The following is an 18,182-nucleotide window of genomic DNA, read 5'->3' on the forward strand; positions in this document are numbered from 1 at the left end:
TAACAATCCTTCACAGTGTATAAGATGTTTACCAAGTGTTTCCAATTATATTAACTTGTTTGATCCTCTTAATATCTCTTAAGAAGATAGTACTCTGAATTCAAAACCAAACAAAAAGAACTGTAAATCTCCATTCATTATATTTCCTTTCTAATTGGGATATGTAAGCTTTATCTGTGAAATTAAAAAAAAAAAATCTGTGCAAGTAGCCAACATTCTAAAGCAGTCAAGTACCAGTCGGTACAGGCCATAAAATAAGAACATGCCACCTAGTAGCAGCATTTGCCCTGCTAACTAGTCAACAATTGCCTCCTCTATACTTGATCCTTCTTGGCTAACATTTCCAAAGCTGTTTCAATTGAGTGAAATTTGCTCCTTTAAAGAAAATATGGTTGGGAGGCCAAGGTGGGCAGATCACTTGAGGTCAGAAGTTCGACACCAGCCTGGCCAACATGGTGAAACATCATCTCTACTAAAAATACAAAAAAATTAGCCAGGCATAGTGGCACATGCCTATAATCCCAGTTACTCGGGAGGCTGAGGCAGAAGACTTGCTTGAACCCAAGAAGCAGAAGTTGCAGTGAGCTGAGATCGCGCCACTGCACAAAAAGAAAATATGGGTTGGGCACGGTGGCTCAGGTCTGTAATCCTAGCACTTTAGGAGGCCAAGGCAAGTGGATCATCTGAGGTCAGGAGTCTGAGACGAGCCTGGCCAACATGGTGAAACTCCGTCTCTAGTAAAAATACAAAAATTAGCTGGGTGTGGTGGTGCACGTCTGTAATCCCAGCTACTTGGGAGGCTGAGGCACAAAAATTGCTTGAATCTGGGAGACGGAAGTTGCAGTTGCAGTGAGCCGAGATCACATCACTGCACTCCAGCCTAGGCAACAGAGAGACACACTGTTTCAAAAAAAAAAAAAAAAAAGAAAGAAAATATGTAGGGAACTCTTAGATAACTTTAGCCCATGTTTAGGAAAGTAAAAAAGAATTTTTCTCCAGATCTTGTCCCATATTTCTAATGAAAAGAAGAAATTTTCTTATTGTTTGTTTAATTTGCAGAAGCCTAAACACTATCCAATTACAGTCTGACATATGTCACTAGCCAAAAGCATTCCACGGTTATACACTGCAGGAGCCCTTTATGGTCAACAAAGGAACATAGCTCTGAGGCTTTCTCTTTCAGTCTGTATCTACATCCCCTTGGTTTTGACACTTTCCTCCTTTCCTGCCAGTGTGTGTATGTGTGTGTGTATATATGTATATACATAAAATAAACACATACACACACACACACACAAATATAAGGCACTTAATGTGTACATTCTCTTCTAATCACATGTACAGAAGCAATATAGGGCAAAGAGCCCTAAACCAGGCAACAGAGGCCTGAATTCTAGTTTTGACTCCACCTCTTAGGATTAGTGTGACCTCAGCTAAATCACTTTAAACCCCTCTGGGCTTTAACTTCTTTCACAAAAAGGGGACAACAGCTGCCATGCCTCCCTCACAGGGTTGTATAAAAGTTCAATTGGCCGGGCGCGGTGGCTCAAGCCTGTAATCCCAGCACTTGGGAGGCCGAGGCGGGCGGATCACAAGGTCAGGAGATCGAGACCATCCTGGCTAACACGGTGAAACCCCGTCTCTACTAAAAAAAATACAAAAAATTAGCCAGGTGCGGTGGCGGGTGCCTGTAGTCCCAGCTACTCGGGAGGCTAAGGCAGGAGAATGGCGTGAACCCGGGAGGCGGAGCTTACAGTGAGCCGAGATCGCGCCACTGCACTCCAGCCTGGGGGAGAGAGCAAGACTCCGCCTCAAAAAAAAAAAAAAAAAAAAAAAAGTTCAATAAGGTAATAAATGTGAAAATGGCTTTGAAAATTCTAAACATATGAATATATTATATAAGGTTATCATGATTAGGAAAATAGGGGGCAAACAAAGGGAAAAATGATTCTAGAACACATGAAGATTGAAAGATCATGAAGACTGAAACCAATGCAATAAACCAAGGATTGGAAAACTGCACCCATGGGCCAAATCTGGCTTGCAGATTCTTTTTTTAAAGAAAATATAGGCCAGGCGCAGTGGCTCATTCCTATAATCCCAGCATTTTGAGAGGCCGAGGCAGTGGATCACCTGAGGCCAGGAGTTTGAGACCAGCCTGGCCAACATGGTGAAACCCCATCTCTACTAAAAATACAAAAATTAGGCGGGTGTGGTGGCGTGTGCCTGTAATCCCAGCTACTTAGGAGGCTGAGGCAGGAGACTGGCTTAAACCCAGGAGGCAGAGGTTGCAGTAAGCTGAGTTCATGACACTGCACTCCAGCCTGGGCAACAGAGACCCTATCTCAAAAAAGAAAATATAGGCCAGGCACAGTGGCTCAAGCCTGGAATCCCAACACTTTGAGAGGCCAAGACAGGAGGACTGCTTGAGCTCAGGCATTTGAAACCAGCCTGGACAACATAGCAAGACCCTGTCTCTATAAAATAAACAAAAAGAAAATATATATTGCTCATTCATTTATATATTATCTATGGCTGCTTTTGAGCTACAAAAGCAGAGTTAAGTAGTTGCACAGTTGTGTATGGCCCACAAAGCCTAAATTATTTACTATAAAGTCCTTTATAGAAAAAGTTTGTCTATCAACAAATCAAACACATATTTTTTACCAAGATTAGTAATCCACATACATATGGAGACTTACCTGTTATACTGTTTAAAACCTCCTTTAGATGACTGAAACTATGCAGCAGAGGATCCCGTTCTTCATCCTGTAGAACACATAGATTAAAGTAAGTCATTATTGGGCCAAAAGAGGAAAAGGAAAATAAAGGACAGATCAAGGGCTCTTTCTACGAACCCAATCAGAAAATCTTGTAAGTTTTCCTTCTGAGGAAAGAAAATTAGCCATAGTTCATAGTCTTCTGTTCCCTAATCTCTTATTTCGTAGAGATACTCTGAGCTTATCCAAAATAGTGAATTCTTAAGTGCTAATCTATATTATCACCATAACACTCAAGCTACTACAGATTGCCAGGTCCTTTATATGTGTATTATTCTGTCTTCTCTCCCTTTTCATACCCATTATGTTAACATACATATTCATTTCAAAGATATTCCTGATGCCATTCTCACTTTTAAATCAATACATTTTTATGAAAGAACTTGAGAAATTTCCAAATGCACTTACCATCTATGTTCATATAAACTCCCAAGTTGGCAATTTCTAAACTTGTTTTTACAACTGCACCAAAAATTGTTTTTTTTTTGTTTTGTTTTTTTTTTTTTTTTTTTTTTTTTTGAGACACAGTCTCGCTCTGTCACCCAGGCTGGAGTGCAGTGGCGCGATCTCAGCTCACTGCAAGCTCCGCCTCCCGGGTTCACGCCATTCTCCTGCCTCAGCCTCTCCGAGTAGCTGGGACTACAGGCACCCGCCACCACGCCCGGATAATTTTTTGTATTTTTAGTAGAGACGGGGTTTCACCGTGTTAGCCAGGATGGTCTCGATCTCCTGACCACCAAAAATTGTTTTACACAATTCTACAAAAAAAAATCCTCAAACATATATAACAAAGAAAGCCAACTGTATAACAGGTAAGTTTCTTACTCATCTGATTGGTAAGATATGGCCTACTCTATATATGGATGTTTGCTGAACCCCCAAGGAGTACCATCACTAAGTCATGTTCTGTGTATCAATAACTACCCTGATTTAAATAAATTTGATAGCTAATGATAGCCCTAAAGAATTAGAAAATAAAGAATCTTTCTGATACTTTTAGGCATACTAAAGAGGTCCCAAGCACAGGACTAGCTTAAGCTGTTTACAAAAATATTTAGAAGAAGAATGGTGTCATCTTTTGGGTTCCAGAGAAAAAAAGACAGCCTACATATCTGATGCTAGTTGGGATACAAAAAACAAGATATCAAGAACAATTCTGAATTCCTACTATTCTCATTATTACTAGGAATTTGATTACTCTTTTGACCATGCCAACAGATCCCCTATAAAAACTTAGTGACCAGGCCATTTATCCATTTCCCACTTACCAGTGGTGTATGGGTGCTCCATCGGGCATTCCGTTTGATGGCCCCAACCACAACGTTAATCTCCCCTTGAATGATGTAAATATTCTTATCCACCATCTTGGCAAACCTACCAAAACAGTTAAGATAATAGTCTCATTAATATTTGGTTACCCAAAGCATACCCAAGTTTAAAAATCAGTACCTGATAAGGTTAGAATTGTGGTTTAACTTTTCAGTACCAAGATTTTCTTTCTTTCTTTTTTTTTTTGAGGCGGAGTTTCACTCTTGTTGACCAGGCTGGAGGGCAATGGCACAATCTCAGCTCACCACAACCCCCATCCCGGGTTCAAGTGATTCTCCTGCCTCAGCCTCCTGAGTAGCTGGGATTACAGGCATGCGCCACCATGTCTGGCTAATTTTGTATTTTTTTTTAGTAGAGACGGGGTTTCTCTGTGTTAGTCAGGCTGGTCTCGAGCTCCAGACCTCAGGTAATCCACCCGCCTGGGCCTCCCAAAGTGCTGGGATTACAGGCGTGAGCCACTGCGCCTGGCCAGTACCAAGATTTTCTATACTCATAAAATCTGTTAGCCAGGTGCGGTGGCTCAGGCCTGTAATCCCAGCACTTTGAGACGCCAAGGCAGGCAGATCACCTGAGGTCTGGAGTTCAAGACCAGCCTGACCCACATGGAGAAACCCCCTCTCCACTAAAAACACAAAAAATTAGCCAGGCGAGGTAGTGCATGCCTGTAATCTCAGCTACCTGGGAGGCTGAGGTAGGAGAATTGCTTGGACCTGGGAGGCAGAGGTTGTGGTGAGCCAAGATCGCACCATTGCACTCTAGCCTGGGCAACAAGAGTGGAAACTCCACCTCAAAAAAAAAAAAAAAAATCTGTAATACTAAAATGAGATGAAGTCCATCTTATGTTATGAATCCAACTATCTGGCTCTCCTGGGGGGTCTTCAGAAGTTCAAGGTAGTTCAACACACAACTCAAAGCGAGTCAATCCAGAAAATTCGTCAAAGGCACCTCAACAATCCTCAGGAAGCATGTCAAATTCTTCAAAGTCAATTGTTCCCAAAGTCCTATGATGCCTTTAAGTACACAGATACAACTGTAATGTCAGCTTGTTAAAAACAATATTTCTGGCCAGACATGGTGGCTCATGCCTATCATCCTAGCACTTTGGGAGGACGAGGCGGGAGGATTGCTTGAGCCCAGGAATTTGAGACCAGGCTGGGCAGCATATCGAGACACTCTCTCTCACTCTCTCCTAAATATATAACCTTCCCTTTGTTCTTTTTTTATCTACTCAATAAAATAACAGTGCAGATTCAAGTTAAAGAAAAGAATAAAGGTTGTTGGAAGCATAGTGTTGGTTTAGAACCACAGTTGCAATGTCAGCCTAAAGGCTGCATCCAGGCCAGGTGAAGTGGCTCACACTTGCAATCCCAGCACTTTGGGAATCCAGGGCAGGAGAATCAGTTGAGCCCAGGAGTTGAGACCAGCCTGGGCAAACAGTGAGACCCAGTCTCTACCAAAAAAACAAAACTAAAAAATTAGCCAGGCATGGTGGCATACACCTGTAGTCCTACTTACTGGGGAGGACTGAGGTGGGAGGATCACTTGAGCTCAGGAGTTAGAGGCTGCAGTGAGCTATGATCCCACAACTGCACTCCAGCCTGGGTCACAGAGCAAGACACTATCTCTAAAAATACATAAATATAAATATAAATATAAATATAAATATAAATATAAATATAAATGCCGGGCGCGGTGGCTCACGCTTGTAATCCCAGCACTTTGGGAGGCTGAGGCGGGCAGATCACGAGGTCAGGAGATCGAGACCACGGTGAAACCCCATCGCTACTAAAAATAAAAAAATTAGCCGGGCGTGGTAGCGGGCGCCTGTAGTCCCAGCTACTCGGAGAGGCTGAGGCAGGAGAATGGCGTGAACCCAGGAGGCGGAGCTTGCAGTGAGCCGAGATTGCGCCATTGCACTCCAGCCTGGGCGACAGAGCGAGACTCCGTCTCAAAAAAAAAAATATATATATATATATATATAGATATATATAAATATAAAATATAAACAAATGACTGCATCCAATCTGCTCAGTCAGCTCCAGAAAACTGGACAGTGACAGTGACAAGATCTTTGAAAAGTTCTGAAAACTCATATTAACTGACAGCAAGAAAACATTAATATGATATGTAAATATAAAATAAAAGGTCTGTGCTAATATCCCCAAACTTATAACCATAATTATTTCTAGAGAAGGTGCTGTGAAATCAGGGTGCAATCAGAGGATACTTGAGCCTTATCTGTAATGGTTTTGTCTTTTGGGGTTTTTTTGAGACAAGGTCTCACTGTGTCACCCAGGTTGGAGTCCTGTGGCACTGTCATGCCTCACTGCAGACTTGAACTCTTGGGCTCAAGCAATCCTCCTGCCTTAGCCTCCTGAGTAGCAGGGACTTCAGGCGCACACCACCACACCCAACTAATTTTTGTATTTTTTGTAGAGATGGGGTCTCTCTTTGTTGCCCAGGCTGGATCTATAATATTTTAACTTTTTACAAAAAGGTCGGGCACTGTGGCTCACGCCTGTAATCCCAGCACTTCAGGAATGTCAAGGCGGGTAGATCACCTAAGGTCAAGACCAACCTGGCCAACACGGTGAAACCCATCTCCACTCAAAATACAAAAATTGGCCAGGTGTGATGGAGGGCGCCTGTAATCCCAGCTACTCAGGTGGCTGAGGCAGAAGAATCACTTGAACCTGGGAGGCAGAGGTTAAAGTGAGCCGAGATCATGCCACTGTACTCCAGCCTGGGCAACAGAGCCAGACTCCATCTAAAAAAAAAAAATTTTTTTTTTTTTTTTTTTTTTTACAAAGAGAATGTATTACTGTACTATCAATATAAACATTAATAATAATAAGAGGTATATAATTTATGTCCTTGAGGCATTTATACAGTTTAGTGGAATAGACACAAAAACTGAGACACAGCCAGAGATATAGAGAAAGAAATGTACCCAGCAGGTGGCTCAATTTGCATATTTTGCATAAGATGACCCCCCCCAGAAAGTGAAAAGCATGAAAACCACCATGATAAAGGAAAAAGAAACTGGTACAAATTTTGTTCAGGGGCCAGGCGCGGTGGCTCACACCTGTAATCCCTAACACTTTGGAAGGCTGAGGTGGGCAGATCATTTGAGCCCAGGAGTTCCAGACCAGCCTCAGCAACATGGCGAACCCTGTCTCTACAAAAAATACAAAAATTAGCCAGGTGTGGTGGTGCACACCTGTAGTCCCAGTTGCTAGGGCGGCTGAGGTGGGAGGATTGCTTGAGGCCGGTAGATTGAGGCTGCAGTGAGCCGCGTTCGTGCCACTGCACTCAAGCCTGGGCAACAGAGAGAGACTCCGTCTTAAAAAAATAATGATAATAATGTGTCCATGCCCACAACACCTCCCCAGTCCACAAGGGAATCCAACACAAGATTTATATTAATGACAATTTAAAAAACTAGGTTAATCTCAGAAGACTATCTGCTTTTCAAATGCTCTAGGAACACAACAATGTTCTCTTCTGAGAAGTTTCAATGATATGAATGTACAACCACGCTCTCTTCTGAGGAGGAGGAGAACTTAGAAGAAAGATAAATTCAAAAATGATTTAAAGTATCAGAAGAGAAAAGATTAAATCTCTCCTGGTATTTTCCCTTCCCTAAATTATGTAGGCAAGATGAATATGCTCTAGGTCTCTGGAAGGACTTGTAAGAAAATGCTAAGAGGTTACGGCCTCCAGGGAAAGAAACCGGATGACTATGGAACTGAGTGGTGGAGGAGTGAAAGGAAGACTAACTTTTCTCTGTATATTCTTTTTTACCTTTTGAATTTTGTGTCACAAAAATATATTACCTATTAACTACTTTTAAATTTTAATCAACTGATTGACTAAAAATGAATAAGCCCTTTAGAAAAGAAGTTAACCACTTTCTAAGATAGCAAAGGTCTAAGCAAAAAATCATTGTGAAAAAGAAACATCTAGGGCTGGGCGCAGTGGTTCACACCTATAATCCCAGCACTTTGGGAGGCTGAGGTGGGCAGATCACCTGAGGTTGGGAGTTCAAGACCAGCCTGGCCAACATGGTGAAACCTCGCCTCAACTAAAAATACAAAAATTAGCCAGGTGTGGTGACACACACCTGTAATCCCAGCTGCTTGGGAAGCCGAGGCAGGAGAATCACTTGAACCCGGGAGGCGGAGGTTACAGTGAGCCGAGATCGTGCCACTGCATTCCAACCTGGGCAACAGAGTGAGACGCTGTCTCAAAAAAAAAAGAAACATCTAGGGAATGAAGAGGAATTATTTTCAAGTACTATGCAGAGCTGCCTAATCTCCTTCTAGGTCTCTGAGTACGTCTCCTCACTCAGGGAATCTCCAAACAGTTGTGCCCTTCAGCTTCAGATGGGAAAATGACGAACCACTTGCTGCCTGGTAGCCAATGGCCAAGAAATCCCTTGTCACAAGGTCATAAAGGCCTGCAGAAACCTCATAAAAGTATAGCAGAAACGAACTTAAGATTTATCTTGTGTCAGAAATAACAAGAGAAATACATTCATTATGTACCCACACAAATGAAAAATTAATAGAAAAAAATAAGAGAGGGAACAACTAAATAAATACCAACTAACACCCTTAGCCAGATAAGCCACTGTCCCAGAGACTCTGAGTAACATGTACCCTTGAAAGCACTGTCCATTTAAAGCTGGGTCTAGAACATTCCCCTAGTGCTTTGTGGCATCCCAGTTACCTCAACAGGATCCAAAGAGGAGTCACTGTTATCACTCGGCAACTCTGTCTATATCCAAACAAAAGCAGGAGAAAAAGAAACAATAAATTGTATTCTTATTTAATGGAATACCAAAAATATATCTCAGGTTATTTAAATATGAAAAGCAAAACTTGAAATCTCTTAGAAGCTAATATATGAGAATATTTTCTTTTTGATTTTTTTTTTTTTAGAGATAGGGTCTTGCTATGTTGCCCAGGCTGGACTCAAACTCCTAGGCTCAAGCAATCCTTCCACGTCAGCCTCTCGGGTAGCTGGGACAACAGGTGTGCGCCACAGCACCTGGCTACAGGAGAGTATTTTAATAAACTCAGCATAAGGGAGAAGTACCTAAACAAGAAACAAAAAGCAAAACCTCTTAAAAAAAATTGGTGAATTCAACCATGTTAAAATTAAAAATGCCTGTTCAAAAGACACCATAAAAAAGAGGGAAAAGATAAGGCACAAATCAGAAGAAAATATTTGAGGCACATATAACTAATATAAAGGAGTAATATCCAGAGTATACAATAACTGCTACAAAACCATAAGAACTAGACATATAACCCCTCCCCAAAATTGGCAACAGACATGAATAGGCATTTCACAGAATAGGAAACATAAACAGCAAATAAATATATGAAAAGATTATTAGCTTCATTAATAATCAGGAAAATTACAAAATAAGATTATAATGATATACTACTTTACATTCCTGAAATAGCAGAACACTTTAAATCTGATAATACTTAAAAGGCCAGGTGCTCACGCCTATAATCCAGCATTTTAGGAGGCCAATGCAGGAGGATCACTTGAGCCAAGGAGTTTGAGAACAGCCTGGGCATCATAGCAAAACTCCATCTCTACAAAAAATTTAAAAATTAGTAGGGCGTGGTGGTATGTGCCTGTAGTCCCAGCTACTTGTGAGGCTGAAGTGGGAGTATCACTTGAGCCTAGGAGGTCAAGGCTGCAGTGAGCCATGATCACACCACTGTACTCCAGCCTGGGCAACAGAGTAAGACCCTGTCTCAAAAAAAAAAATTGTTTTTAAGTTGGTAAAAAATGCAAACCAAGTGGCTGGTATGTATCTAAATTAATATGAATTTGAATAACAATTTGGCATTATCTTACAAAGCTAAAGCACTTCATATCCTATATTTCAGCAATTCCACTTCTAGGACTATACCCCAGAGAAGCTCACAAAAAAAAATTGAGAATAGTGGCAAGGGGGAGGGAGTGTGGGGGAACTAACAGGGAAGGGCATACATACATGCAGCCTCAGTTTTGGTGATGTTGTTTTTCAAGCTGGTGGCAGCCATTGGTGCCCCATATAAGCTACACATATTCTTTGTATAAAATAGCCCCTTGGCTGGGGGCAGTGGCTCACGCTTGTAATCCCAGCACTTTGGGAGGCCAAAGCAGGCAGATCAACTGAGGTCAGGAGTTTGAGACCAGCCTGGCCAGCATGGTGAAATCCTCACTCTACTAAAAATACAAAAATTAGCTGGGCATGATGGCAGGGGCCTGTAATCCCAGCTACTCAGGAGGCTGAGGCGGGAGGATTGCTTGAACCCAGGAGGTGGAGGTTGCAGTAAGCCAAGATTGCATCACTGATCTCCACCCTGGGCAGCAGAGCAAGACGCCGGCTCAAAAAATAATAATAATAAAATAAAATAAAATAGAAGACCCTAAAAAGTTGCTTTTTTTTTTGGAAACAGGGTCTCATTCTGTCACCCAGGCTGGAGTGCAGTGGTACAATCTTGGCTCACTGCAACATCTGCTTCCCAGGCTCAAGCGATTCTCCCACCTCAGCCTCCCAAGTAGCTGGAACTACAGGCACGAGTCACCATGCCTGGCTAATTTTTTTGTATTTTTTGTAGAGACAACATTTTGCCATGTTGCCCAGGCTGGTCTCAAACTCCAGAGCTCAAAGCAATCTGCCTGCCTCGGCCTCCCAAAATGCTGGGATTATAGGTGTGAGTCACCACGCCCAGCATTCCTACTTTTTAAAGTCATGGTCTTTGCTGCCTCTTTGCCTTTGCATATGAAGTTCCCTTTCTATTCTGAGTGTTTTTTCTTACTCTTGTCCACCTGATAAACCCTTACTCATTCCATCCAAAAGTCAGTGAGGGAGTCAGAATATCACAGTGGTTCTAAGAACAATCTTACAACCACTTATTTATTTATTTATTTATTTATTTTTCCACTTTTTTTTTTTTTGAGACAGCGTTTCCCCCTTGTTGCCCAGACTGGAGTGCAATGGCACAATCTCGGCTCACCGTAACCTCTGCCTCCCAGGTTTAAGCGATTCTCCTGCCTCAACCTCCCAGTAGCTGGGATTACATTCATGCGCCACCATGCCCGGCCAACTTTGTATTTTTAGTAGAGACGAAGTTTCTCCGTGTTGGTCAGGCTGGTCTCAAACTCCCGGCCTCAGGTGATCTGCCCGCCTCGGCCTCCCAAAGTGCTGGGATTACAGGTGTGAGCCACTGCGCCCGGCCCTTTTTTCCACTTTTTTAGCAGAGTATTTTTAGTAGAGTTGGGGTTTCACCATGTTGGCCAGGCTGGTCTCAAAATCCTGACCTCAAGTGATCTGCCGGCCTCGGCCTCTCAAAGTGCTGGGATTATAGGCATGAACTACCATGCCTGGCCACCCACAGCACTTTGTACTTATCTCTAAACATATCTTGGCTGGGCACAGTGGCTGATGTCTGTGATCCCAGCACTTTGGGAGGCCAAGGCGGGAGCATCAGTTGAGCCTAGAAGTTCAAGACCAGCCTAGGCAACATGGCGAGACCCTGTCTCTACAAAACATAAAGAAAAATTGGCTGGGGGTGGTGGCGCACACCTGTTGTCCCAGCTACTTGGGAGGCTAAGGCAGGAGGATCACTTGAGCCCAGGAGTTCCAGGTTGCCTTGAGCTATGATCGTGCCACTGTACTCCAGCCTGGGTGACAGAGTGAGACTCTGCCTCAAATAAACGAAAATAAAAATAAACACATCTTATACTAATTTATAATTATTTATTTAGTATATCACCACCATGGGACTATCAGGCTCTATCTCAGGGGGAAAGAGCATGATTTATTTACCTTTTTATCTCCAAAGCCTGACACATAGTAAGAAAAATGATCAATAAATACTGGATGGACAAATGAAATAACATCAAGACTGACTCTTCAAGAGTGGTACAGCACACATCCACCTCATGAGAAAAATGGCTTCATAGAAGACAGTAACTCTGAGCCACACTGGCAAACCTTTTTTTGATAATCTATATTTGCTTCTCTACCAGAAGTTACAAATCTTCCATACAGGTAAAAAGAACCCACATTTACCTACCAGCCAAATCATAATGCTTCTTTTTTCACGTCTATCTTCCTGACATCTCCTTAAGTGTTATTTGCACATTCACATTTTCGTGAAATATATAATTTTTAATGTAACTCAATTCTTCATATATGTCTTATTTTCTTTGGCTCTAAATAGCTGTTTTTATTTAGTACACTAGTGTTTAAGTGGCTTTTTTCTTAATTGCTTTTATGGAGTTTTGTTTTTGTTTGGTTGTTTGTTTTGAGACGGAGTTTCAGTCTTGTCATCTAGGCTGGAGTGCAGTGGCGCAATCTCGGCTCACTGCAACCTCCACCTCCAAGGTTCAAGTGATTCTCCTGCCTCAGCCTCCCGAGTAGCTGGGATTACAGGCGCCCACCACCATGCCTAGCTAATTTTTATATTTTTAGTACAGACGGGGTTTCACCATGTTGGCCAGGCTGGCCTTTAACTCCTGACCTCAGGTGATCTGCCTCCCTTGACTTCCCAAAGTGCTGGGATTACAGGCATGAGCTACCGCACCTGACCTCTTAATCACTTTTAAACATTGTCCTTGGCCAGGTGCAGTAGCTCTCATCTTTAATCCCAGCACTTTAGGAGGCCAAAGCTGGAGGAATGCTTGAGCTCAGGAGTCAGAGACCAGCCTAGGCAACATAAATTAAAAAAAAAAAAAATTAGTGGGACATAGTGATACATGCCTGTAGCCTCAGGTACTAGGGAGCCTAAGGTAGGAGGATCAGTTGAGCCCGAGAAATCAAGGCTGCAATGAGCTATGATGACACCACTGCACTCTGGGCAACATAGTAAAACCCTGTCTCTACAAAAAATACAAAAATCAGGCAGGCGTGGTGGCATGCACCTATAGTCCCAGCTACTCAGGAGGCTGAGATGGAAGGATCACTTCAGCCTGAGAGGCAAAGGTTGCAGTGAGCCGAGATCTCACACCACTGCATTCCAGCTTGGGTGGCAGAGAGAGACTCTGTCTCAAAAAAAAATTGTCCTTATCCAACTAGCAAATAAATTCTCCAAAGGCAAAAGCGCAAGTTTGTTTTTCTTTTTCATGATGCCTTTGTGTGTAATACAGAGCTGGGCAAACCAAGAAAACTGATGGACTTTCTGAAAAGGTAGATGGTAGTAGGGAGCTGAAGGACCAGCCATAGGCCCTTCTAAGGTTTATGTTCACTCAATCCCTTTAGAAGCCAGAGAAGGCTGGGCGCATTGGCTCACACCTATAATCCCAGCACTTTGGGAGGCCGAGGAGGGCGGATCACAAAGTCAAGAGTTCAAGACCAGCCTGGCCAATATGGTGAAACCACATCTCTACCAAAAATACAAAAATTAGCTGGGTGTGGTGGAGTGCACCTGTAGTCCCAGCTACTCGGGAGGCTAAGGCAGGAGAATTGCTAGAACCCGAGAGGTGGAGGTTGCAGTGAGCCGAGATCACGCCACTGCACTCCAGCCTGGGAAACAGAGTGAGACTCCATCAAAAAAAAAAAAAAAAAAAGCCAGAGAAACACTAAAGATGCAGAGCTTTTAACATTTCCAGAGCTGGCCTAGGAACACACCATAGTTCTGTACTTTATTGAGAATAACCAAAGTTAATAAACTAGGAAACAACTTACTGAGCTCAAGAAATTTACACAAAGGGTGGAAGTAAAAGAAGGTTAAACTGGGAAAAAAGCTGGTGCCCTGACAAGGCATCACTGGAAAATCCTCCCAGACCTGATAATCAGGTAACTAGTGTACCTCAGCTCTAGCATGCCATCTCCTCCCACTGTGGAGATTCTGGGAGTATCTCAAGAACCATTTACAAGGTAAGCTACTAATATGTCCAAAGCTGTCCCTTCTATCAGCTTGGAGATGAAAAATAAAACAAAGCTTCTCTGTCTCACTCCATCTTTTAGCCACTCAGGGCACCCAAGGTACAAAGGTGACAGCTGGCAGAGTAGGACAAAGAAAAAAAGTCTATGTGATTATGCATAGAGAACTGCAGTGATTAAGTCTCATAAGGCCTGCCCATTTTGTTTATTGAGGGTCATCATCCAGTAACCATTGGGCAGAATTCAGTCCACAGACATATTTTGTTTGGCCTGAAAAAGGCTTAAAAATATTTTTAGCCAGTTTCCAACAATTAGAAAACACAATGATCCAAATTTCCAGTTTCTCCTGAAAAAGAGTGGTCATTCTGTGCCTGCATTCTAAAACAGTAACATTCTGCTGAAAAAGGAGCAGTTGGCTCTTTTAAATAAGGGAATGGGTTGAGCATGGTGGTTCATTCCTAAAATCCCAGCACTTTGGGAGGCAAAGGTGGGAGGATTGCTTGAGTCTAGGAGTTCGAAACCAGCCTGAGCAATAGAGTGAGACCTTGTCTCTACAAAATATTAAAAAATTAGCTGGGCATGATGGCGCACATCTGTGGTCCCAGCTACTTGGGAGCCTGAGGTGGGAAGATCACTTGAGCCCAGAGGTCAAGGCTGCAGTGAGCTGTGATTGCTCCTCTGCACTCCAGCCGGGGTGACAGAGCAAGACCCTGTCTCAATAAAAAGAAATTACAATGAAAGACAAAAAAAATAAAGGCATGGGTTCTCCAGTACACAACAGTCCCCACTAATCCTAATACATTCCCATGGGACTCAATTCGCCCATTTACATTACCTGCCTGGCATCTAGGCATGTGAGCTCGTAACCCCTGGTTTATATGATTGGCAAACCATTACTCTGCCATCATACTTCCATGATCATTTACACTACTATTGCATCTATAATTTCCACTACTACTAGAACAAATAATCACTTCTATGATCACTTCTATTATTATTGGGGTTCCAAGTCAGCACATTGCTTTATTATATTTTCATTTAGTTAAACAACTGCAGTTGAACATACTGAAATATTAAAAAAAAAAAAAGAGTAACAGCTGAACAGCAGCTCATTATATTTACATAGCTCTTCCAGCCTGAGGATAAAATGTCAACAAAAACATACACCCTTAAATTCAATCCCACCATTAACCCAACAACAGAATCATTCTAATCAGTCACACAGAGCCACAGGGATATAGACTGTGATCAATCAATGAGAAGTGTCATACAAAGATTAGGGTGATCCTTGCAGTGAGTACTCTATAACTAGAGTCGCCTCAAAAGCAAGAGCTGTGTCTTCTTTCTCTTTAGCTGCCCACAGTAGCCAGTCTAAGCACCCTATCAATTAGGTTATTATGTAAAAGTGGCAGTCATCCTGACTTCTGGAAAATAGGGAAATAAAATAGTAGTGGAACTTTGAGAACTCTGAGCTGAAACTGGGATTGGTGCCCGGCTACTGAGGAGATATGTCTATAACCTGAGTTCCCACTGTGCCAGTGAGCATCACTGTCAAGACTGGAACATACTGTCTACAAACACCATTAAAAAGAAGCTCAAATACAAGTTTGGGACTTGTATTTGAAGGATGAATTTTCTGATTTGTGGGTAGGAGTGGGAATTATTCCTATCAAAAAATTATTCCTATCTAGAAATGACATTTAGGATAAAAAAAAAAAAGAGAGAGAGAGAGAGAAAGAGAAAACGTTTTGATGCCTCTATAGTCACCCTCAGGCTCAACTGAGGATGACTGGATGCTGGATTGTTCACACTGCCTACCCAGAGACTAGATTGCCTGTTATGCAAAGCATATCAACTCAACAGGGCAATGGCCCAAGTGAGCAAGGCAGGATCATCAAACCTGGGTACCTCCTGAGGTATGTCATTTCATTTGCTGCGTTCAACTACTTTTTTGGGGGCAGGGAGAGGGGAGGAATCCTACAACTTAGATCAGCAAGTTAAAATGCAAATAGTTTCCTGTACCATTTCCATCCCACTAATTCTAAATCAACACACGTGAAGCATAAATAATGCCATCCCCCTTCTCCCAACACACACGAAAATTTCAATTTCATAAGGACAAAGGTAGGAAGGGAAAAGGGAAATAATGAAATTTCAATTTCATAAGGACAAAGGTAGGAAAAACTGAGTTAGTCATTCTAAGATCCTAAATAGTTTTCTCTTCTGACACTATGAGGTTTTGATCCTCCTTGTTACTACCTCATCATGCAAAAGTGCAAAGTGTTCCTGACTGCCAGGGCCAAAAGCAGGCCACAAGTCCTGATCACATACTGAAACTAATCTCAGATAGAGTTAACGTTTATTGAGTGCCCACTACATACCAAAAGGCATTAGGTTGACCCTGCTCTTAACCTACTACATGCTCTAGCTAGGCCACTGCACGTACATGCTACTACTTTTAAGAAGTGCATTAACTGAGGAATCCCAAAGCAGACCTTTCCATTTGTATCCTCCACAGGGCCTAGAGTGCCTTTTATACCTGAATTAATGCACAAGTTTCCATACTGTGCATTAAAAAACACCATCTACACTATTCCTTATTTCTAAAAGCATTCTTTACCCTTGGTGGACTTTTACAGCTTTACAACACAGCAGTTTATCAAAGGTCATCACAGTGCCATAAACTACACTCTCTAGGGTTATGTTCCATCATGCACTCTGGGGCTCTGACCCTACAATTGGCTGAAAATCTCTCATGACTCTTTTTGCCCACTAAAAATAATAGGCCAACAATACCAAACTTCGCCAGTATTCAAATATCTCTCTGCTGTCAGTCAAATATGTCATAATAGAGTGGTTTCCTTATGATTAAGCCTCATCTCTTTAGTGAAGATCTGAGAGACAAATGTCAACAAAGACATACACTAGAAAAGAATGCCTGTGAAAGATTGTATAAAGGAACAAATAAGCCCAGAAGATAAGTCTAGTGTTTACATACAGACCCAGACTGGCAGCTGAGCTGTCTTGTAAGAGGGGAGCCTTCTCATAGCCCAGTTCCCTGTGCTGCTATAACCTCAAGCCTTCCACACGTCCCTCTGCTGACAACCTGATTCTAGGGTGCACTAGTTCATCATTTAGTATCAATGAAGCAGTTCCTTTGTATTAGTGAGGCAGTCACAAAGAAGTAGACGCTGTATAGAATCTAGAGAGACTTTCACATCTAAAGTCTGAAAACCCATAAAAGTAGACACAATGCTCCTTAGGTTTGCTTTCAGCTTTTGAGTACTGGGCTCTCTAGGATGCAGAAAGCGCTGGAAAAGATAAGCTAAAGACTAGGTCAAGCCTGGGAAAACAGAAGATTTGGGCACCTGCAAAGGATCAGTAATGAAAGCAGAAATCGCCCCTCCTGCGGCGGAGGCCTGACCTTTGCCCCTGCATACCTCCCTGTTCCCTCCCACAACAACCCTTCCCTCGTCTTATGCCTGTCCGCTGCGTCCTTAGCCCACCTTGGCTCGCCCAATTTAAGGCCCTTCCCACTAATTCCCTATTGCGATGTCAGGGTGGCCTTTACGACACCGGAACTCTAGGAAGAGACTTCGCTGACCTGTCAGCGGATCCAAAATGGCGGGGCCTAGTCCCAGGACCGGCAGCCGCTGCTCATGTCCAGCCCGCACCCCGGAGGCGTCTCCGAGCAGCTCTCCCGGCTCTGGTAGCAGATGGGAGAAGAGAATGAGCCTGTTTCCTGGAAATTGAGGCCGAAGTCAGGATGGGACTGCACAGCCCGCCAGGATGAGTCGGCCGGGACGGGCAGTGGAGCCGGGTACCTTCCCTGTCAGCTCACTGACGTGGTAACTAGCCTCAGTCTAGCCCGCTGCCTGGTAACTGCGCGAGCCCTGCCGCGTGCAGCCAATCATAGCTTTGCACCGTGAAAAGTAGCATTCCAACTATCCAATCGAATAAAGGAAATTGGCTTCAGGAGGCGGGTAGTGCCTAAAGAGGCGAGATTACAAGGGAAAGAAAGGGTAGGTTAGGGGACAACCAACGGATACGAGTACTCTCTGAGTGACAGCTTAAGAAACCAATAAAAAATGAGGAACTGTGCGGGGCGGCTAGAGAGGTGGAGTTAGGTAGAGTTCGGTTGCAGTGCGCGGTTTGGCAGTGGCTGCTGGGCATTA

The 18,182-nt window shown here is 43.0% G+C and overlaps 1 protein-coding gene across 27 annotated transcripts in view; it reads right to left on the reverse strand.

Moving 5' to 3' along the window:
- Nucleotides 1–17,971, reverse strand: part of GBF1 (golgi brefeldin A resistant guanine nucleotide exchange factor 1) — a 143,819-nt gene extending 125,848 nt beyond the window's left edge. For 26 of the 27 annotated variants that reach the window (XM_063626919.1, XM_063626859.1, XM_055251051.2 and 23 more), the window contains exons 1-3: nt 17,612–17,906; nt 4,049–4,154; nt 2,703–2,769 (exon numbers count right to left, since the gene is read on the reverse strand). In XM_063626919.1, the coding sequence (XP_063482989.1) occupies nt 2,703–2,769; nt 4,049–4,144 (163 nt within the window). In that variant the 5' untranslated portion in view covers nt 4,145–4,154; nt 17,612–17,906. Of the gene's footprint in view, nt 1–2,702; nt 2,770–4,048; nt 4,155–17,611 lie in introns of all 27 variants that reach the window. The other variant, XM_055251026.2, reaches the window with a different exon arrangement.
- Nucleotides 17,972–18,182: the final 211 nt, after the last annotated feature.

Source organism: Symphalangus syndactylus, chromosome 2 (assembly GCF_028878055.3).
Source record: "Symphalangus syndactylus isolate Jambi chromosome 2, NHGRI_mSymSyn1-v2.1_pri, whole genome shotgun sequence".
Taxonomy (NCBI): domain Eukaryota; kingdom Metazoa; phylum Chordata; class Mammalia; order Primates; family Hylobatidae; genus Symphalangus; species Symphalangus syndactylus.